The following is a 23308-nucleotide window of genomic DNA, read 5'->3' on the forward strand; positions in this document are numbered from 1 at the left end:
GCGCGTTCCCAACGGACCACGTGACCACGTCCAGACCTGACCAGCGGATTTAATCAAACCAGAAGCCTCCATATGGCATCTTTAAAGTCTGATGGTTTAAAAGTATTGTCTCGTGATGCTTTCTTTCTGAAATGTAGTGGTCAATCTGGTAGGAAATCTTGTTATCACAAGAGTCAGAAAAGAAAATGTAATGAAACATACATTTAATAAATTTTAAAATGTTTTAAAATGTTTATACACACACACACACACACATATGTATGTATATACATACATATACATATATATATATATAAGAATGTTGATTCAAGCAACACAACTTGTAGATTTTAAAATGAATTTATGATTAAAAAACATTTAAATATAAAGATAGGGAAATTGATAATGCAAATAGGCCTAAAGCTAAATGTCACCATATGTGTATTTGAGCAGCTAGATATTTTGAGTGATTTTAACTACACATTTATTCAAAGTTACCCCTTTAGCACAGTTTTTTTTAATCACTTTAAGCATTTCTTAACATCTGAATTATTCACGATTAGGCCTATTACATCACAATGTAGCCTGAAAATCCTAATCAATAAATATGATTAATGCAGGGAATAATACTTCATAAACCATCTTTAAAAACATTTGAAAATTTATTAAATGTTTTTTTTAGACTAAAAGTATGCAAATTGTCTTTAAGAGGGCCTTTATCGCCTTGTAATAAAAATGTAAATATATAATACAATATATAATTTACATAATATATTGATTTGAAGAAAGCCCCGTCTTTACATTACTATATAAAAAAAATTAAATGCTACAATTCATAATCACAGATCATTTGTCTTACTGAGACAAACAACGCCAATACACCCCCTGGTGGACTGTATGCGACTATTGCACACAGTGATAACTTCACTATAGCATACACTACTATTCATATTTAATTTTGTTATAACCATGAATAAACATTAGAATAGCTTAAAATAAAATGATTGGTGTGTTAATATGTTTTGCAGCTCTTCAGGCACACGATTGCTATCTATTCACACGATGCTCGTGTATAACAGAAAAAGTGGAGAAGTTCTTGTGAAGATGCAGCATTTAATAGCAACTATAAACATTCTACATCAAAGCACACTTAATTCATATATTACTCTAATTAAAATATATTTAAATACATTTTATAAAAAGTTTTTAAAGATTTATGGTTTTTAACATCTAAACCCTTATAAATCTTTACACAAAGTAACATTAACCATTACAACCCCCCCCCCCCCCCCCCCCCCCCCCGCCGCCGCCTCCAGGTCATTACAATATTCTGATTGTGAGTCAAAATCACATGACCAAACATAATATTCAATCCATTTTCACTACTGACAACATTTTTATTAATGCTTGGTACTAGTAACTATACTGTAATGATCAGATGAAATTAAATCATTGCTCACACAAGTCAGGAGTGCTCAGAACATAATTATACCAGGATTATTATATAATAAACTTATTTCTCTGTATGACACATGTTTTAATCAGGTCTCACGCCTTTAACATGCATACCAACCAGTGCGTTACAGCACACTGGTCTAAAGGGAGTGTAACTATTATTATACAACAATCTTGTGCTTGCAAGTGGGTACAAAGTGCACAGACAGTGTAAGGCACTGCAGTACTAGAGTGAGGCAATCGCTCTGCCATCCTTTCTAACATAAGGCCTTTCTCAGTCCATGTGAATTAGCAGCTAGAGATATCCGTTGTGCAAAATTGTGACAGCATGTCCACTGTTTCTCAGTCTTATAGATGTTTGGATGATCTGGTCCACTTCAGAAGGCCTCGTGCATCACTAAAACAGAAAACAATATGAGCCACAAACACGGATCTGGAGCAACTGACACAAAAGAGTTTGAGTTCCAGGGGAACTTGATCATGTATCATTTAATGAGAGCCAATATCAATACTGACCAAGTAGACGTCCAGACCGGACTCAGGTGTGCTCGCCTGTGAGTTTGAAGCAGGAAGAGCGCTATCCTCTAATGCAAGAGTCGAGCTGGACGTCCTATAATCATCTCTGAGGACAAACAACACAGTAGCATCAGTCAAACAAGAAGGTATGTGCCAATCACATCATGTTTATAGCTGAAAAAAAGAAGAGGAAGCTCTGTGAAGAAATATGGAAGTTTACAAAGACTAATACGTCTGTCTGATGGGAAAGTGTGTGTGTTGATACGTAAACACCTGTTCTCTGAATCTGTTTGCGGTTCAGTCTTCACATCATCGAGAGAGGAAGCAGAAGACATAGTGACGGCTGAAATCGCCGGGTTGAGTTTGGTGGAGCTTGGAATTACATCAGGTTTCTGAGAGGAGTGTGTTTCTGTCGAAAAGAAGTAGCATTGGAAGAAATGATCAATCTTGAATGTGTAAAAATATTATTTTGAATGGTATCCAATGTGAAACAAAAGTACACTTTAGCATATGTTTAAAAAGAGTAGTTACTGCAGAAATAATGTATTATAGTTTAAATTTATATTAGTATTGTCAAATGATTAATCGCGATTAATCGCATCCAAAATAAACGTTTTTGTTTACATAATATATGTGTGTTCTGTGTATATTTATTATGTATATATAAATACACACACATGCATGTACTGTATGTATTTCAGAAAAATGTGCTGTTTATATATTAAATATATTTATATAATTTAAATTATATGAATATAAATATATAAATTTAAATACATGTAAATATTTTAAAATTATATACTGTATGTGTGTGTATTTATATATGCATAATAAATATACACAGTACACACACATATATTATGTAAACAAAAACTTTTATTTTGGATGCGATTAATCGCGATTAATCGTTTGACAGCACTAATTTATATTAAATGCAGTTAGTTGAAGTGTAGTGTGCTTTTTTGACTAAGTTAGGGCTTCAGTACATCTTCATATGCAATTTCATAAATATGTCTATTGTCTTTGAGATATGGTTAAAGTGTACTGATGAATGTACTCACTAAGTATTTATGACAAACTAAAATATATTTTATTGAAACTTGTGTTCTATGTAATAAAATACATTCATAATTACACATTTGTAATGATGAAGTTGCAATTTAAAATGAATTAACTTTAAATGTATTATTACAGTACATTATAATCAAGTACTTCACAAGTGCTTTAGTATGCTAGTCAACACTTCAAAATAAGTGCACTTCTTCCTTGTGTTGACTGACATACTAAAGCATATTAAAGCATAATGATTAAAACATTTACGTTAATCTTTTCATTTGACATTATTACAAAGTTTCCTTTTCAAAACTCTACTGTATTAAGAAACAGTGTCTCTTTAAGTACACTTAAGTGACCTTATATTTTATTAAAATTATGTTATCTGCAAGTACAGTTTTTTTTAAATATACTTGTAATATTTGAAGAACACTACAAGTGCTCATTTAATACAATTAAGCACACTTTTTTCACAAGGGATAAAATAGTGTTATTTCAACAAAGAGATCGATCAAAGTCCACCTCAGAAATAACAGCATGCAGGTTTGGAACGGGTGAGTAAATAATGACAGAATGTTTTTTGGGTGAACTGCTCCTTAAAGTTCCTTAAAGCTCCTTAAGAAGATTTTTAAATGTGTGTATTAGTGAATTTCTCCAATTTCTCTCAAGTCAATAAGCACCTGTATCATCGAGGCTTTCGAGGCTTTGTGCCCTCCTCTCTTCTTGACTCTCTTCTTTTAAAGTCGACAGAACTTCCTGTGAGGCCGACCTACATGGCTGGATAGAGTTCTTCTTCCTTCTCGAGGATGCACCACGGAGGGCTAAAAGTAAAAACAAAGAGGGAAAACAGTGCGATGTATGGCATTTGAAATGATCCTATTCCACTGATAATAATAAAGAAGCATTAAACATACGATGAATCTTTTTAAATACTGTGGTGCCCATGAACTTTAGGAACCTGTCAGCGTAGAAATTCGGTCTATGGACAGATACTGTATCCTAGAATGCAAAGAGCCATAAATCATGATAATGGTCAAACAGAAGTATATCAAAAATATATATTTAATGAAAAAAGAAAAATACATACGCCATCATGCACAAGAGCCTTCCATGAGTGCTCAACCTTCTTTATAAATCTGTATATAAGATAGAAATGTTCAATGTTCAAATTTGAAGTCATCTTTAATGAAATATTAATTATTCTCATCTTTGTCAGGTGATTCATACCTGTAGGACTGCAAGATATCAATGATCCCCAGAAAGATCAGCAACTTCTCATCTTTGTGTTTAGCAGGGATGCCACCCAATCTAGAACAAAAACACATGATTACTTCAAAAACCAATCCAAAGTCAGTCATAAAATATATTGGAAATATTTTAGCAACATGATGAAAATATTTTTTTATTTCGTATATATATATATATATATATGGTAAGGATGAATTTATTTGACCAAAAATACAGTAAAACTAGTAATATTGTGAAATATTATTACAATTTCAAATAACAGTTTTCTATTTGAATATATATTAAAATGTAATTTATTCGTGTGATCAAAGCTGACAGCATCATTACTCCAGTCTTCAGTGTCACATGATCCTTCAGAAATCACAATAATATTCTAATATCATTCTAAAGAAACATATCTGATTATCAATGTTGAAAACAGCAGTTGTGCTGCTTCATATTTTTGTGGAGACTGTGATAGTTTTATTTTCAGGATTCTTTGACAAATAGAAATTTCCAAAAGCAGCATTTATTTGAAACAGAAATGTAACAGTGCAAAAACTGTAACTGCTGTCGTGTTATGATTTCATGGACTTTTAGCTTGTATCACCTTGTTTTCATGTGTTTTGTTCCTGTTTCCTTTGTTCTATAGTTTCCACAGTTACTCATTGGTTCATTGATTACATTCACTTGTATCTTGTTTACTTCCTCATCAGCCTGTGTGTTTATACGTCCTCAGTTTCCTCAGTCCTTTGTTCGGTATCGTCTTTGCATGTTTTGTGTAAAGCTGTTGCGGCTTCTTCTGCTCCTACAGTATGTTACTGAATTATATTCTTTTGTTCTGTTTGTTAATAAAAAGTCTTTACGCTTAAAAATAAAATAAAAATCAAGCTCACTGAAGACAAATTAAGTCACTTAAGAATAAGAAAGTAATTACAAGCAAAAAAACTACAGTAGAGCAAATAAATAAGAAATGCTACATGCATTGTATAAAGTAATCAAATGTATAAAAACACTACATAGTCTTCACTGTGTAAATAAAATATATATTTCTTCTTATTAAAGTTGAAAAAGTTATTTAGTCAAGAGTAGTGAGAGATTTTCTCTCTTTTGTTATTCGATTAACATGAATGACAGACAGCAGGAATATTATGGCGCTTTTCCACTGCATGGTACGGTTTGGTACGGTTCACTTTTGGGGGGTTTTCCACTGGGTACAGTACCTGGTACCTGGTACTTTTTTTAGTACCACCTCGGCCGAGGTTCCAAGCGAGCCGTACCGTTACCAAAACATGACGTGTAAACTCTGCTGATCACTGATTGGCTCGAGAAAATCGTCACTACCTGCGTCATTGAATTTGCGACTCGAGACACAACAGACCCACTAGATTTAAATCAGCACAGCCAGCGAAGGATCGAATGCAACTTTTTTTGAGTGAATGCACCTTTTTTTAAACAACCAAAAAAATGGCTGTTTCGTTGTCTGTTGAGGAAGTACCTATTCCTCTCATTGATAGCTGTGGAGCGAATCCAGTGAGAGCTTGATGGAGTGACGCAGAATTAAAACGTTTTTCAGGAGTCACGGCAGTAGAGCCGGCGCAACTATAGCACAAGCTTTCCTGTAGCTCAAATAGTAGAGCATGGCGCTAGCAACGCCAAGGTCATGGGTTCGATTCCCAGGGAAAGCAAGAGCTGATAAAATGTAAAAACTGTAACTTGAATGCAATGTAAGTCGCTTTGGATAAAAGCGTCTGCTAAATGCGTAAATGTAAACTATAACGACATGTGAATAATCCCGCCCACACTAATGCAGTACTAACCTGCAGTGGAAATGCAAACCGAGCCGAGTCGTACCAGACAGTGGAAAAGCGCCATTAGACTACTGTCACTTTAAGAGCTGCCCGGATCCAATATATTGTTACACATGTGTTTTCTTTCTCAGCTGTTTGCTTTCACCTAAGACATAAATTATTGTGTTTATGAGGTTCTCTTTCACTGCTGATCGCGTTTCAATGGCTTAAAATCACTTGTTTTTAAACGGCAATGCTTAAAAATGCGTGCAAACTATACGTTTTCGTGACTACGTAGCACAGCAACTTACATGAGCGTGTAAATGCGATAGTGAAGATAGTCCAAAATCTCTACAAGTTGAAAAACATTCTACTGGTTAGTCGTGTCTACCGGTATATCTCCCACCCCTACATGATAACTGCCACTTTCAATCTATTTAATGCATCCTTACTTAAAGGGGGGTACAATGCTGTTTCATGCATTCAGAGTTGTTTACACTGTTAAAGAGTTGGATTCTCATGCTAAGCATGGACAAAGTTTCAAAAAACATTTTGGATGTATGAGAGTGTTTCTGTGCCAAAAGTCTTACTTCCGGGTGCGTACAAGTTTCGGAGAGTTTTTTTCGTTCATGGCTCTTCATGATGTAAACGACGGTGGAACTCCTTATATGGGCATTTCTGCTGGAAGAGCGCGCCCACACACACATCGACCAGCGCGAGAGCAAGAGTGCGCCCATCAACGTGCTTCATCCGGCAGCGCTGCACAGGATTCACTCGGGAAGAATGTCTCTAAAGAAGTGTGTTTTTGGTTGTGTTCGGCTTCCGAAGAACCCAGCGTTACGTAAACAGTGGATGCAGTTTGTTTTTCGGGGCAGCAACGGAGTTTCTCAAGTGCGTTTGTTGACGAATGTTTTATAAACAAGGCCCAGTTCGACGCGGGTTTGCACATCGTTTGATACTGAAAGATGGAGCGGTCCCAGCTATAAAAGATCCCGGTCATGATTCAGAACTGCAGATGATAAGTGAAACGGCATCAAATGTCTGTGTTTTGTTGGCGATCGGCGAAAGTGCTCGGCACTCTTTAGCTCCGCCCACGGCGTGCCTCCAGGAGCTCGGCTGTTTTCGGAGAGAATTGTAAAGCTGTATCTTTCTTTTATAAATATGATAAAACTAAAGACTTTTTGGTGATATGAAGGATGCAGTACTACTCTATAGGTACTCAAGATTAACATGAGATTGAGTGAAACTGTGCGTGTTATGCCCCCTTTAATAAAAATCTCAATTTCTTTCGAAACATATTTCTGAGTCTAACCCCAAACATTTGAAGAGTAGTGTACATACAAATATTCAAATTGGTTGACATGTCTTTGAAGGATAGGTTTTTGGAGAAAGGGAGTGTGGTAAAAGCAGCTCCACTCACGTGTCGTCATCGGCGTCAGGAAGAGGCTCGCCTGCTTTGCCGTCTCCTTGAATGGACTCACGGGCTGTGGAGTACAGGACCTTCTGCCCACCCTGGCGCTTACTGTCCCCTATCCCGCCTCTCCCCCTCAGCTTCCTGTCCAGAACATGGATGCCCAGCAGCAAACTGTAGTCCATGATTTTAAAGCTTTCCAGCACCTGTGGAACAAAGTGAATGGAAATCACAACCACATATAATACTGAAGAGCTCTTCGGCAATCAACAACTCGACTCACCCGACAATCTCTCTGAAGAGTCTTCATTAAGGCATTGTATGTGTCTGCATCAAAGTAAAGACCTTCGTGCATCTCCTGGAAGTCCAGATCTTTAAAGGTCGGGGAGGGTTTGGCATGCTCCTTGCGTGACGCTCTGCGTTTGTAAGTAGAGCCCTTTAAGTCATATTTGTAGTGCATTTTCAAAGAGCGAGGCAGAACGTTGTTCATCACCACCAATCGGATATTAACGCCGCCACACTGAATACAGTACAGCCCGTAAAACTTCGGTAAGAGGGTCCTCGGGTTCTGATTCAGATTCTGAAATCAGGAAGGACAGATCAGTTTAGAATATTAGAAGAGCTTACTGGTGTAAAAAACACTGTAAATTTAATGTAAAATTGTTAGCAAACATCATTTTTGCGACGCTTTTTAAAAATGATTAATTTATGAACATTTTAAACCGACAGGCCTAATATTTATTGTTTTTAATGTGTTTCAGTGTGTAGGGTAGTCCTTTATTTCTACAGCAAACAGGGCCATAAAACAACTGTGAAGTAATTGTGCTGTAAAATGATTATCTAGTTGTTTTCTGTAATAATAAGTTAACTGTAAATATGAGCAACTGAATTGAGACGGCAGTGTATAGTGCAGTTTCTTGCTTATTATTGTGGTGATTGTGTGGCTCACCATGTAGTAACCTGGAAGCAGCTTCTGCAGAAATTCAGCTTCTTTGTGCTGCACGGTCTTTATGATAAACTCATCATCACTGGTTAAGTAAAACCATGAACTACTCGCTCCGGGGTTTGACAGCTCTATCAGAGGTTCTTTACAAATAGAGTACTGCAGATGAAAAAAAAGATGCATTATTAATGTGGATTCTACAGAAAATACAAAAGCAAGTGCATTTTCAAATGCTTTCATTTATAGACACATACACGAGTCAAAGTACACAATTTACTACAAATAAAATTTATATAAATTAACACTACATAGAAATTTTAACTAATAATATTAAATAATAAAAAAATGGCATATGAAATATGAAAATACATATGAAATATTATATATTACTAAAATAATATTTAATTTGTGTCCCCGTGACTTTGCCCTAATATAATTTACATGATAAATGATAAACTTTATTTTACATTATTTATAATGTATTTGATATATTTATTATTATATAATACATATTTATTATTTAAAGGGGCAGTCGTGGCCTAATGGAAAGAGAGTTGGACTTGTAACCCGAAGGTCATGGGTTCGAGTCTCAGGTCCGGCAGGGATTCTCTCTCCACCCTCAATACCACGACTGAGGTGAGACCCTTGAGCAAGGCACCGAACCCCCAACTGCTCCCCGGGCACCGCAGCAAAGGTGCCCACTGCTTCGTGTGTATGTTCACTACTGTGTGTACACTTGGATGGGTTAAATGCAGAGCACAAATTCCGAGTATGTGTCACCATACTTGGCCACACTTCACTTTTTTTTTTTTTTATATATATATTTTTATGGTAACTCTTTATTTTAAGGTCCAATTCTGCATATTACTAGCATATTGGCTGTTTATTAGTATCTAGAAAGCATATATTAATGCATTTCTGCATGACCATATGTTAGGTCCCTTAATCCACCACATACTTAAATTTAACAACTACTTGACTAACTATACGCAGCAAATTAGGAGTTTCCTGAGGGAAAACTCTTAGTTAATAGTGAATATGTGTTCCCTATTCTAAAGTGTTACCATTTTTATTATATATATATTCATAAAGTAATTTTAAACAAATAAAACATTAATTATATTTAACATAAATTTTTTTTTTTTCACCCATTAGCATCACCATTACATTTCAATTGAACATTTTTGTGGTGAATGAGATTTTTTGAACTAGATTAAACTACTTTTTTTTCTTCACCGTTTCCTGAGAACGATCTGCTCACCATCTAGAATTTCATGATTCTTGACTGTAAATCATTTCATTATCTTTCGTGATTGCATTAGTAAGTCTCGTGTGGTTTCTTGGTCTTACCAAATAATCGTCTGGTTTAATCCCAAAGAGCTCCCTAAAGTAACGGAAAGCCAACGGAGCATAATTTTTAAAGCAAAAGTCAGGGTAATGGTGAGCTGGAGTCAGATTACTGCCTTCACTGAAAGACACAAATATTTGACACAATATTTAAAAACTGTGTTATTAAAAAATATGTAGCTCTGTTTCAAAACCTATAGTGACTCTATTCAGCAAGGTTAGGAATCAACCAATTACCAACCAATCACAAAAGATATTCAGCTGTAATAATTAATTTTGCAGTAGATATTAAACACACTAATACAACAGAACTGTTGACATTTGGAACAGAGTCATTGTATCTCAATGTTTGAATAGTGAGTCTATGGCAACCACACATTACATCTGTCAATACCTCGGGAGAAAGACGCTCTCAACAACGTAGAAGTCTTGCATGAGAACATCTCTGTCTGGTTTGGAGGTCATGTTGCCGACTGTGTACCCGATGCCGAGCTGGATGGCTCCTCTCAAGGCTTCAGCTGTGGGCTGTAGACAAACACACAGAAAATTAATGTAAAACAGCTTCAGATCATGAGCAAATACTGACAGGTACAGGAAAAGCAGTCACCACTTTGCAGAGATAATGCCATCCTTATCAGCACTAAAAACACACATGGGAGGAAGTTGAAGACAAGGAAGTTGAGGCATATGGCCACGTTTGAGGCCTGGTTTTACTAGAAGTCATTTACTGCTAGAGTGTCACAATGAGAGCAAATAAATTGTAATTACTTAGCAACGCCCCAGCAACCACCCACAATGAATCAGGACTTTGATGCATACTGCAGAAAGTAAAAATACTGTTTTATCAAGCAGTTACAGTACTAGTATCCCTCTAAAACCTCAATAATTTTCATAAACAAAAATTCTGAAGAGAAATCCCGGACTAATAAAGACCCTACATGCATGTAGATCAAAGGCCTCAACTATTAAAAAAATGCATTAAGATTATATTACAATGTATTTTGTATTAAGAAATCTTGCCCATTCAATTACAAATAAGCACATTTCATCACCAAATTCTTGTTAATGTAATGTGTCTGGACACTTATTATTATTATTGTATTTCAGACAAAAAAAAACATAAAAAAAAAAAAAAATCAAATAAAATTAAAAAATAAAAGGTACCTTAAGTACTTCCCTAGTGAAAAAACAATACGTGAAAAATAAATATACTAAAATGTATCTGAAATACATTTAATTCATGCTAAGTACACTACAAATACATTTATTTATGTACTTAATAAAATATCCTGCAATTGTACTTTTGGTATACTAAACAAGTACACTTAAAGTCTGCTAAATTGGAACAACTAATTTTGTACCTAATATATTTTAATAGTGTGGAAGTAATACTGAAGTCCAACTATAGAAATACTGAAGTATATTTGATTGTGCTAAAGTGGAACTATTGCAAGTTTATATCAGGTACACTTTTAAATTTAAAGACTGATTTTATTCAAAGCTCATATAATCCTCATCAGTAGTGACATTAAAACACTTTTTAGGCTTAATATTAAGAAATGTGCATTGTGCAATAAAGAAATACTCCAAATAAAGTTTAATTATAATTTTTATATCTGTAAGTCTCGAGCAATATATCATTAGCCCACGGTTTCACAAACAAGGCTTAAGCTTAGTCCTAGACTAAAATGTAAGTCTGAGCTGTTTCAAATGAAATAAACTTGCACAGACTGATCTTAAAATATATTAGTGCCGTTGTTTTGTCTTTAGATGCACACCAGTAATGTTTTTTTCTAAGGTCCGTTTATAAAAATGACTTAAATGTCCTAATTGAACAATGGCCTAATCCTGGTTTAGTCTAAGCCCTGTCTGTGAAACCGGGCCTAAATGTGTTAATAGATTTGAACTATACTTAGTATGAAATAAATGTATTTTAAATAAAAAATTTTTTTTTACTAGGGTTAATATTAATACTTTATATATAATAAGAAACATTTATTTTTCAGTCAGTCAAATTATAATTACTTACTGAATTAATAAACTTTTAATTTATTATTGTTTATTATTTAAAATGATATATTATTTAAAATTTCACATTGTAATGAGAATAAGATGTTGTAGTCGCTGGTTAATATGAAAATAATCTTTATGGATGTCTAATTTTTATTTTTTTTTATTTGTGGGTGAAGATATGATATGCTATGTGCATAAATATGAAAATATGAACATATCCATATTCTGGACATATTCTTAAACACTTTTTTCTTTCACATTTTTTCACAGTTTTTTGTTCCAGCTATTTGTATACAGGAAATGACAAAAAATTATTTAAAGCCTACAAGTCGTTTTGTGAGCAAATATCCTCTATGTGAATTTCCTAATATCCCTAATATCATGGGCCTCCTGATGTACGGTACACATGGCATGACACACGTGCATAGTGTGCGCACCATTACATATCAGTCAGCAGGAAAACAGCATTTCAGACCACAAGTATGACAAATCATATTCAAAAATCAAATCCCACTAAATCCCAAAAGAGCTTACAGCACAAACGCTACATTGTGCCACAGAAAAATATGTTGGGTTGAGCAAAAATAATCTATTGCACACAAAGGCCTTGAAACCGGACAGAAAAGAAAATGACAAATCATTTCTCCTAAACAATGAAAATAAGCACAGAGATGCTTGCCAATGACTCCTGCTTCTCAGGTTTTCCTCCTTATAAGACCTCATGTGTCCCATATGTGTTTCACAAGAAATATGCAACACTATTAATCATTTCAAAGCTCTACTGTACTCTACCGATTTTACATTTCTGAGGAATTGTGGTTACATTAGTAGTTAAAATGCAACTCAAAACTTTATTTACATTAGCAATACATTATTTTTTGTGCAGTATGCATCTGTGTAGAGATTGCTGATATCTAACATAAATGTAAGCTACTAATTAAATGTGTGTGTTCTCCTTAAACTTAGTTTATTAACTATTAATCTATGTGTGGCCTAAATAATTTTTCTGCTTCAGCCAGTAATAAATAAAATTAGAAGTGGAAATAAACTAAATCATTTCATCAGTTAATTATTAATACATACAGATAAAACATTGTGCTATATTTTACACACCTTTTTGTGGTCTTTGCCCCCAGTTTTTTGAGGTCTTCCACCTCCGGTCTCATCTGTCGTTGAACTCATCTATTATTTAAAGTAAATACACAAAATACATAGCAATTAGAATCGTAAAAATTGCAATATGAATGTCTCAAGGCCCCAAAATGATAAAATCAATAAAATAATAGTGTACTATTAAAAAAAGAATATGCAAAGGTAAGTTCAACTGTGAGCACTGTGCACTTTATCACACAGGAAATGAAGTCATGTGGTGTTCCTGTTATTGGTAGGACTCAACGCTGCTGATGCAAGAGATGCAACTCTAAAGCAACTCATTAGAAAGAGACTCAAAGTTTCCTCCTGACATGATTGAAATGTTTTAGTCTGACCGTATATGAATGATTTCTGCTTAGTGACAGGATGTTGATAGCAAACAGATGAGGGAAAACACATGCAAAACGTAATACTTTTCCTTTTCAGACAGCAGTGCTCTATTCAAATGAAGCTGTCAATAGCCTCCGGGACCATAAACGCTGTTTGTCTATAATAAAGTTTCTTACTTTTTTCACTCTGATTTTGGAGTGAAATACAGACCAGACAAGTTGTTAGCAGGTTTTGGGAGATACATAAACACACATGCTTAACTGTATTCACCACTTTGTGTTCAGAACGCAAACCTTTTACACTCTCAGAAAAGTTATACCTTTCAGGGTACAGACCCTTTTCACTTGTGCAGAAATTTTAAAAGACCGACTATGCATCTTATTTACCCCAAAACGTTTAGTAGTACTTTAAGTACCATATTACTACTATAAAGTACTGATATGCACTATTTAGGAGTTTTAAGTATACTTCCCCAGTGACAAGCTGTTGCACCCTTAAAGATAAACATTTTGCCCTTTTTTTCTGACAGCTTGGCATTTTCCTTACCTTGTAAAGGAACTCTGCTGTTCATTAGATGTTAGAGTTGCTGCATATCCAGCCAAAAATGACTCCAGGCGTCTAGTGCAGGAAGAATAAATAGAACATGAGTAGGTGTCAGGGGTCTGTCAGTGACTGATACTGAAAGTGAAAGACATTAAGAAAGTGCACAAGCAAATGAGTGCTATAGTGAAAGTAAACAAAAGATGGAAAGAATATGTTTATGAGGGAAATGGAATAAGTGAGCGTTTAAAGCTATTTATACACGCATTAAACACATGGCAAGCGCTGTGTGAGGCTCAATCGTTCCAGAAATGACAGATCACATGCCCACACGCCACCGAATGTTATAAAACAGACTCTACAAGATATTCAAATCCAACACACAGCCTGTTTCCCATCAATAATCTGATGGCAGAGCATTAAACAAACATGTTTCTCATGACGATAAGGAACCTCTGTTAGCATCACACAGCATTGCAGGTTTTAATGAATCTATACAGGCATTATTTGATGTTGAAAGTTCCTTCGTTGACGTCAACAGAACTCAAGAGCCCATATTTGGCTTGCTCAACCTCAGCCTCACTAACTGCTACAAACCAACACAGCAGCCAGTAGTGGCATAAAGTTTTCCATACTGACCGGCTCCTCGCAGTAAACATATCAAATATCAAAGAAGACGGATTTGCAATTAATCATGCAATCTTTCCTAAGATAACCTGACCCTGTGTCCCTGCCCACAAAATAAGCAAACAATTGCGGCTGTAAGTACGTACGTAAGAGTCCTGATTCTTGAGGCATGGCCTGCAAGGTAAGGAGGATATTGCTTAAGGCGCTATTGTTTGCTCGTATCTGTGTCAGCGCTGCAGGTGATCGGCTATACAGGGCACAAAGCTAGAAACACTGAACTTTATTATACTTTGAAGACATTCAACATTGCTCAGCACTGTTTTGTTTTATTTTTCTATTATTTCCATTGAGTGCAAATAGTGACAGATGCTATTTACACTAAATGGATTCTATTTAAACTAAGTGAAAATAGCAGTATTGTCTTTGCAGTAAGATAAATAATATATAAAATAGCATTAGTATAGTAAATAGCATTAGTATTGTAGTACGTTTCCAATCTGAAATGGGATGGGAAAAGGGAGAAGAACGTGTTTTGCAAAAGGCGAACTCATTTGAACTCATCAAATTGTCAATTGCATCAAAAGTTTCCACCACACACCTTCCTCTTTATGCCACTATACTGCTGTTGTATATCAAGCGACTTTTGTAAAGTTGTCTATTCCAAACAGACACAGCGTAAATAGCCTCTGCCAATAAACTCTCAAAAATAAAGGTGCTTAAAAGGTTCTTCACAGCGATGCCATAGAAGCACCATTTTTGGTTCCACAAAGAACCAATCAGTCAAAAGTTCTTTAAAGAACAATCTTTTTCTTACCAATTTATAATCCAAAGAACCTTCTTTCGCCACAAAGAACCTTTTGTGAAACAGAAAGCTTCCTCAGACGATAAAGGTACTTTATGGAACCATTTAGACAAAAAGGTTCTTCTGTGGCATCGTGAAGCACCTTTATATTTAAGAGTGTAAATATGAGTTTGCTAATCTTTTATTATTGCTTGAAAAAAAACAAGAACAACAAATTAATTTCACTGCTTGCTTATTCATAGTTGACAAGCTTGGTTGTCTGGCAAATTAAAATCATGTAGTGCAACCAACCAACATATAGAAACAGGAAAAAAGCAAAGTTCTAGCAACCACGTAGCAACGCCCTAGCAACAGTAATGTATGATTGCATAACTGCTAACAAGCCAGTACATTATATGTATGGGCAGACTTAAAAAAGTCTATCAATAAATCTCTCATCTGGCTAGACGGACACATAAATGGAAATTTTCCAGGGCAGCCGTTCTAAAACCTGGATGTTCTCAAGGGTCTAATCGTGTTTTTCAGACAGGGAACAAAGCATTTGCCAGAAATAAGGATATTTGCAAGCCAAATCACAGGACGGCAGGATCAGCAGGGCTGAAAATTCCTCAAATCCTACAAAGCGCACAATAACCTAAATTTTTTAAAACTATCACATCATCATTACACCCTCACACCCGGCCTGGACTGAAACAATAGGTCTTTATCAGTGGGGAGAGGCGTGGATTCGCGTAAGGATTGTTTGCTTTGGCGTGGAGTGAGGGGAACGCAAATGACACATGAGTCATGACATCAACGATCACATGACCCTCGCAGATCGCCTCTGTAAACATGGGATACCTAGCACTAGTCTCAGAATTAAATGGAGGACAGAGACCAACACAGATGATACTAATGTAAGCAATAGTGTAAATAGCATACAGAAATGAGATGGAAACAAAAGCAGCTTTTGGAGATCAACTAACGGACTTCAGATAGTTATAAATACATTTATTGCATACTAAGTATAGTTAAAATCTATTAACATATTTAATGTCATATCGCTTGAGACTTACAAATTAAAAATTATATTTAAACTTTATTTGGAGTACTATTTGTGCACAATGCACATTTCTTAATATTAAGCCTAAAATGTGTTTTAATGTCACTATTGATGAGGATTTTATGATCTTTGGATAATATCAGTCTTTAAATGCAAGATATTTAAAGTGTACCTGAAGTATACTTGCAAAAGGTCCACTTGAGCACAATCAAATATAGTTCAGTGTATCTTTAGTTGGACTTCAGCACTACTTCCACCCAATTAAAGCGCATTAAGTAGTTTAGTTTAACCAGTTTAGTATACTAAAAGTACAAATGCAGGTTATTTTTATTAAGCACTTAAATATGTAAATGTATTTGTACTATACTTAGCATGAAATAATAGATTTTAGTATATTTATTTTTCACTAGGGCATACATGGAATATAACAGATCTGCTAGCATAGATCCATATGATGTAATATATGTACATAATATAATACATATATATATATATATATATATATATGTGTGTATATAATACATCCATCCATGAATTATACGACTGTTTAAGCCTACAGAGATTATCTGCATCTGTCGATAATCATGCCTTCTCATTCCACTGTAAAAAGTGAAAACATGCAAATGTTACCTATTTCTACTTGAGCCGACCCTTAAAATGTTGTTGGAGGTCACTAGATGCTGTATGGTTGATTCAGCCATATTTATTTTATTTTTTTAACTAAATACAGACACTTATTTAAAATGTTATCAGATATTCTTTCAAATCTCTTGGAATAATTTTGAGTGAAATTTGTGTAAATGATAAATTAGGAAGTTCTGTATTACCAAAGACATGGCGTTATTACAGGGTTCCCTGGAACCGCTGATTCTGATTGGTCAATGGCTTTCTATGGGCAAATACTTTTATATGATGATGCTAATGACCATTGTCCTTCGAACGACGTTTCATGCAGTTCTGTGTACTTCCTTTTTAGCATAATAAAAAAAAAATCACTGCAAATCAACATTTCACGTCTATATATACAAGTACTTATTTTATAACCACAGTAATAATAGTAATAATATATAGTAAGCCATTATGAGAAAATAGACCCCTTCAGGATGCTTTATTTTGTGTAATAACTGGTTGATATTTTGACCAATGTAGTGCTCACTCTGCCTTGTCACTGGATAATATAGTGCATGTTTTGAATGAATATTGTGATAAATAATTGATTAAATTGAGATATTTAGATAAATTGTGTTATACACAATGCCAACCATCAGTCACCCTGCTCTCTATATCTGCATCGAGTTTGAAGATACAACCTTGTAATTTCCAGTCTGTGATGTATCATTCATTTCTTTAAACTTTTACCTGCATAACATGCAAAGTATCCGAGGCTCGTTTGAGGAAGTACATCTTCTCTACATCTAAACCACCTTCCCTCAGAACCCTGCGGTTTAGTCATTAGATGTTTAACAGATAGTGTTAATATATACATGCAGAATATGAAAGCAAAGCACACTATTGGTGTTAAGCGACACAGAAACCTTTTTAACAAAATAAACATATTCGGTTTAATGTGTTACTGTCAAACGTTATGAACAAAATATGATTCTCTTCTCTATGATCACTGTGTGTTGCGTGAGAGCTCATATATGTCAGCTCGTAACTACATCAAACAAAGCATTAAGCAAGCAATATGGAATAAAAAAAGAAAAGTATAGCGATATTCAGCTTACCTTCAGTGAAAAATGTAGCCTGTTAGTAAAACATGTATTTCATTAAGTCATGGTTTGTTTCTCAGTGCCATCTGCGAGCGTGTCGAGCTTTAGTTTGACTGTCAAACGCTCTCCACCCACGCGCACGCGCACAGAGCGCAGCATACACTTGTAGCATACACATATTAATAATGTTTTCAGTTTAGCGAGGGAAACAAGCATTGTCAACGACTGAAACTGTCTAGTAAGCCCAAGCTCAAAATCTATCTTTATCTTTGACCTGCCCGCTTTTTTGGGCCATGCATTGAACACTGAATATTTAATATTTTTCATGAAGGACATGTTGAATTTCTGAACATTCTGAATTTATATATATATTTTGCTCAGATCATGACTTTAATGTTAAAAACATACCAGCTAAAAGCTTCAGCAGAGTTTTACAGGCGTTTAATACAGATTGGTAGGCTAAAAATTGAACTGCATGGTCAAAAATATAACACGACGTTTAGAAATAAGGTGACAAATGATTACAAAATTCTGTTAATATCTACATTTTTCTTAATGCACTGCCAATTGTTGTTTTACTGTACACTGTAAAAAATTACCGTGATTTTCACGGTAAAAAACTGTGAAAATGCAACAGTAAAAACCTGTTAAATGGTTAACGGTAAGTTCCTGTAAAATTTACACCATAAACTAACGTTCCCAGAATTCCCTGTGTTTGATGTTTTTTCTTTGAAATAACTGTTTCTTCTTATCAGTTCTGTTTATTAGGGTTGTATGTTACATCTAATGTTGTTAAATGAATGTTTATAGCATATTTCAGTTTAATGAGTCTCACCATGATGGTGTTTAGTGCTTGTGTGAATGACACTGTGCACCTTCTATATATGTTATTATTTAAAAGTTGCTTGTGTTGGGCTTTGGTTCATCACGTGACTTTCTCATCATCACCTGTCTTTGGTGGTTATCAGAGTATTTCAAAGGTACAAAACAGATTTCAGTACTTCAATAGATTGGTATATTAACATTATATCAGTTAATAAAATTACGGTATTTAGTAAATTAAGTTAAAACTGTAAAACCTAAAATGTTGTTACCGTATTTTTTTTTTACAGAAGATTATTTTTTACCGTAAATTTTACAGAATTTCAGAATTTTTTTTACAGTGTAGCTTATAAACAACTACATGTATGGTGTAATTTATTTTAAAGAGGTTTGTAACAAAGAATCTGAAAGACAGACAGTGTCACTGAAATTTGTTTTAAAGATGAGGCATTTCAATTTCAGGTTCATGCATTTGGCCTGTCACTAGGCTATACATTTCAATTCAACCTAATAATCTAATTATTAATTAGAATGATGATTCATTCAGTCTGAAAAACCTTCAAAAACTCCTCAGTCAATCACTGAACTCGATTTGACTGAAATAGGGGTAGATCTAAAATATTGCAGGAACAGTTTGCGTATGCGCACCTGAGTTCAGAAAACAACATCCACATCATTCAAATGAACCAAATTCTGGTATCAAATGATCCAGTGTGCACAAAAAAAACGTATTCTGTCTTCTCACAGATCTGACAAAGAAAGGGCAGCCCCATGAGGTCTGGTGGAGCAGAACAGTGAGAAAGGTGCTGCGTCCAGCATGATCCAGATTACTCCAGGTCATTCCTGTTATAGTCAAACGTTTTGGAAGGATTGGGGCTGTTTAAAAGCATTTCAAAGAGGAGGTTTGCTGGTGGACAGTACAGTGGAGGGTTAGGGTTATGTGGTGGCTCCTCACACTGCAAGACTACCACCTTCTGATGCCAATTTCAGACAGGCTACATTTCCTCTTACAACATCCAAGCAGTTGCCATCCCTTTGAATGAGAAAATATATACAGTATCAATTCAAACTTTGCAAAAAAGATGTTTGAAAAAAATGATACTCATCTGTGCTTTTTTATTTCTAATCTGACTCTTACCAGAGTTTTATTTTACCTGCACACACAGACTAAATGTCCTCTTGTATCTTCCAGCGGTGAACATCCCTATTGTAATAAATGACAAAAGATAGACAGTATCAGTTAAACTACAGGTAGTACAACAGACAGCAAATATGCTTGAAAAACATTACCTGTGCTTTTTTATTTTCTAATCTGGCATTCACCAGAGTTTATTTTACCTCACTTGACAGGCTACATCCTAGCAGTTGCCATTCCTACTGTAATGAATGAGAAAAGTTTTAGTATCAAACCAAACTGCAGGTTGTACAACAGAGAGCGTGTGCGTAAGAAATATTACTCACCTGTGATTGTTTCCACTTTTTTTGTGTGTGTGTGAATCTGTCACTCACCACAATTATATTTTACCTTAGTGGAAAAGATACAGTATGTTTCTTTTGACAACATCAGGGCAGTGGACATCACTACTGTTATGAATAAGAAACAAATACAGTTACAATTTAACTTTAAATTGTGCAATAGAAATGTCTAAAAATAATACAGTTATCACTTTTACTTTAGAGGTCTCAATCTGGCACATACCTGGTTTTTTGTGTGTTTTTTTCCTGAAGATGATTCCTCTTGCAACATCCAGGCAGTGAACATCACATAAATGACAAAAAAAAAAAAAACATACAGCAGATCTGGAACTTCAACTTGAAAAATATTACTCACCTGTGTTTGTATTAATCTAGCATTTACCAGCCTTTATTTATTTTAATTTTTTTACCTCAATGGACAGACTCCAGTTTGCAACATTCAGGCAGTGAACTTAACTATTCTTTCTACTTAGAGAAAAAGGATAAACAGTAGCAAATAAAACTATAGGCTGTACAAAAGAGAATAGAGATGCTTTAAAATATTACTCGCCTGTGTTTTTTTTTTTTTTTTTTTAATCTGGCATTTACCAGATAATTATATAATCTCAGTTGACTGGCTGTGTTTCCTCTTGAAACATGAAGGCAGTTGCTAATGTAATGAATGATAAAATATATACAGTATCAAACTACAGGTTATACAGTACAGTAGAGATGCTTGATAAACATTACTCACCTGTGCTTTCCCTATTTTAGCTTTTAATCTGGTATTCACCAGAGTTTTATTTGACCTCACTGTTTCTTCTTGCAACAAGGATCTGGACAATACAGGATCTGCCTCTTGAGCTCATTCGTTTTCTGTTAGGATATCGTATGCACATACTGTATGACAATGTAACATTTAATGAAGCCCCCGTCCCCGTAAACGTCCCCCTGGCCCTTCCTATTTACTGAACTCTAAATGTAATTAAAACTTTACATGTTTGTCATTATTTGTCCCAGTACTTACTCAAGTGAACTGCACTAAAACTAAAGTGGTCTGGCAATTTTCACAGTTAAATATTAAATATTCAAAACAGAAAGATCTAAATAACTTTGTTTGATTTGGTTCCTGTTGAGGTTCATCTTCAAATCCAGTTGTTGTTATTCAGTTGTTAATTGGAGATGTAGTGAGACCTAAAATAAAAACAAACACTCTACATAAAAATTATTTTAAAAAATATTTCAAAAACGGTTGTAGGTTTTTGGTGCTGGTGGTTCAGTTGTGTCGTCATATAGAATAAGACACTTCAGTTTATTTTAATTTTTTTATATAAAATGATTTTATGGTATAAATTTGATTGTATGTGTTGTTCATTGGATGTACAAATGAATAATTAACAGATGCAGAATGGCCTAATTTTTCTTTTCTGAAATAAAACAACACGAGGTTGAGTTATGCACAAACTTTCTTAGATTAGAGAGCATTTAAAAGAAGTTTTGTCATGACGAAACTTCTTTAAATGCTCTCTAATCTAAGAAAGTGTATAGATACTGTGCATTAAAAACATTTTTTTACTGATTCTGAGAGTGAGTGAAGTTTTGTCGTTGCATACTGACTTTTTGTACATAGAGGATTTGTCCTGCAAATGTTGAAGTACTTCCAATACTCAGCAGTAGATGGCCGCATGAGTTCTCCTTTATTTCAGGCACTTATTTCCCACGTGAAAGGAGGGAATGTCATGCATTCACATCCAGTGAATGAGAAATCATATTCAACAACTCCCTGACCTGGCCCCTATTTCTCCTCAGCCTGGCTGAGGGGACAGATGGAATAGCTTGTGCAGTATTATAACAGGGGGGTGAGACAGTGCTTAAGTAAAATAGAAAAAATGTAGCATTTCTTCCTTGCTGGCTGATGGTATAATTTCAGCATCTAAAAGCAGTAGCTAACAAGTCATGCTTAGCAGATAAACCAAATTATCAAAGCAATAAGCCATTTAAAACCATGTCTTACAATGATTTTCCAGAGTTAGGGGGGTTGTACTCTGCATTCTCTGCTTTGTGTCAGGCCTACTGCTAAAATCTTAGCATCTTAATTGATTTAATTACTAAATTGTTGTCTTGTCAGATTTTTATTACTCTTTCCACTTATTATATGCTACCTTATTGCATATGTGTTGTTGTCTGCCTGGGTAGTTCATTGACTACACACTGTAGAGAACAAATTACACAAAGAAGTTTACTTTACACAAACAATATAATTCAATGAAAAGAAAGAAAGAAAGAAACGTTATAGATTACCTTTATCCCCACTTCCTTATTCTACACCACCCAAACAAGTGCATAATTTGAACATGAAACCATCAAAGACAACCAAAGCTTTACAGAAGCCAGCATTTAACCCCTTGTGTATACTTTAGCTTGCTTAGAGTACTTATTATGGAAATAATATACTTTAAAACAACATATAAGTGCTTAGTGAATGTAATATTTTCAGAAACTTAATGTTTTACAGCGTAAATCTATAATAAATGCAATAAAATGCTTTTTGGTCCACTGACTCATACATCTTTATATGTGATTTCATAATTAATGATATTGTTTTTGAAATATGGTAAAATTGTACTGCTGAATGTAACATTTATGGCAAACTAAAATACACCTTTAATGTCAATTCATGTCATGTATTTAAATATATTTTTAATTACATATTTGTAACGATGAAGCTGTAATTTAGTACTTAAATATGTTTACTTTAAATGAATACCACACTATTGTTAACATTTGAACTAAATACCTTACATGTGCTTCAGATCGTACTTCTTTAAAGCCTGATAAAAAAAAACATAATGATTTAAAAAGTACTTTAGAATCAAACTTTTAATTTGACATTATTACAAAGTGCACTTTTTAAAAGTCTACTTAAGTGTGTTAAAGTCAACTGCATCTCTTTATGCATTTAAGTGACATTTTATTTCAGTAATATTATCTGCAATTATACTACAAGTATTTTTAAGTTTGTTTTAAATATACTTTTATTTGAATATAGACTATAAGTGCACTTTCAATACAATTAAGTACACTTATTTTTC

General features: G+C 34.5%; 1 protein-coding gene across 2 annotated transcripts; it reads right to left on the reverse strand.

The window, feature by feature from the left end:
- Positions 1-1076: 1076 nt before the first annotated feature.
- Positions 1077-18086, reverse strand: LOC306865475 (phosphatidylinositol 4-phosphate 5-kinase type-1 beta-like). Of its 2 annotated transcripts, XM_079410082.1 has the most exons (15): positions 17955-18086; positions 13763-13834; positions 12848-12916; positions 10116-10246; positions 9725-9842; positions 8381-8533; positions 7715-8011; positions 7441-7637; positions 4231-4311; positions 4091-4139; positions 3918-4002; positions 3684-3824; positions 2224-2359; positions 1951-2056; positions 1077-1831 (listed from the first exon to the last, which is right to left on the reverse strand). In XM_079410082.1, the coding sequence occupies exons 3-15, from the start codon at positions 12914-12916 to the stop codon at positions 1829-1831; spliced, it is 1566 nt and encodes a 521-aa protein (XP_079266208.1). In that variant the 5' UTR covers positions 13763-13834; positions 17955-18086; the 3' UTR covers positions 1077-1828. The 2 variants fall into 2 exon arrangements, with proteins under 2 accessions (XP_079266208.1, XP_079266207.1); XM_079410081.1 differs by lacking the exon at positions 1077-1831 and having other exon boundaries at positions 2017-2359.
- Positions 18087-23308: the final 5222 nt, after the last annotated feature.

The sequence above is a fragment of the Barbus barbus genome (assembly GCF_936440315.1).
Source record: "Barbus barbus genome assembly, chromosome: 47".
In the NCBI taxonomy this organism is placed as follows: Eukaryota; Metazoa; Chordata; class Actinopteri; order Cypriniformes; family Cyprinidae; genus Barbus; species Barbus barbus.

Bases quoted from the DNA above. Each gene is read 5' to 3' on its own strand.
- LOC306865475 (XM_079410081.1), bottom strand. From the start codon at position 12,916: ATGAGTTCAACGACAGATGAGACCGGAGGTGGAAGACCTCAAAAAACT. The intron at 8,534-9,724 runs GTAAGACCAAGA...TTTCATCTGCAG, and splicing joins TTAAACCAGACGATTATTTG to TACTCTATTTGTAAAGAACC. The intron at 4,140-4,230 runs GTATGAATCACC...TCTTATATACAG, and splicing joins GATATCTTGCAGTCCTACAG to ATTTATAAAGAAGGTTGAGC.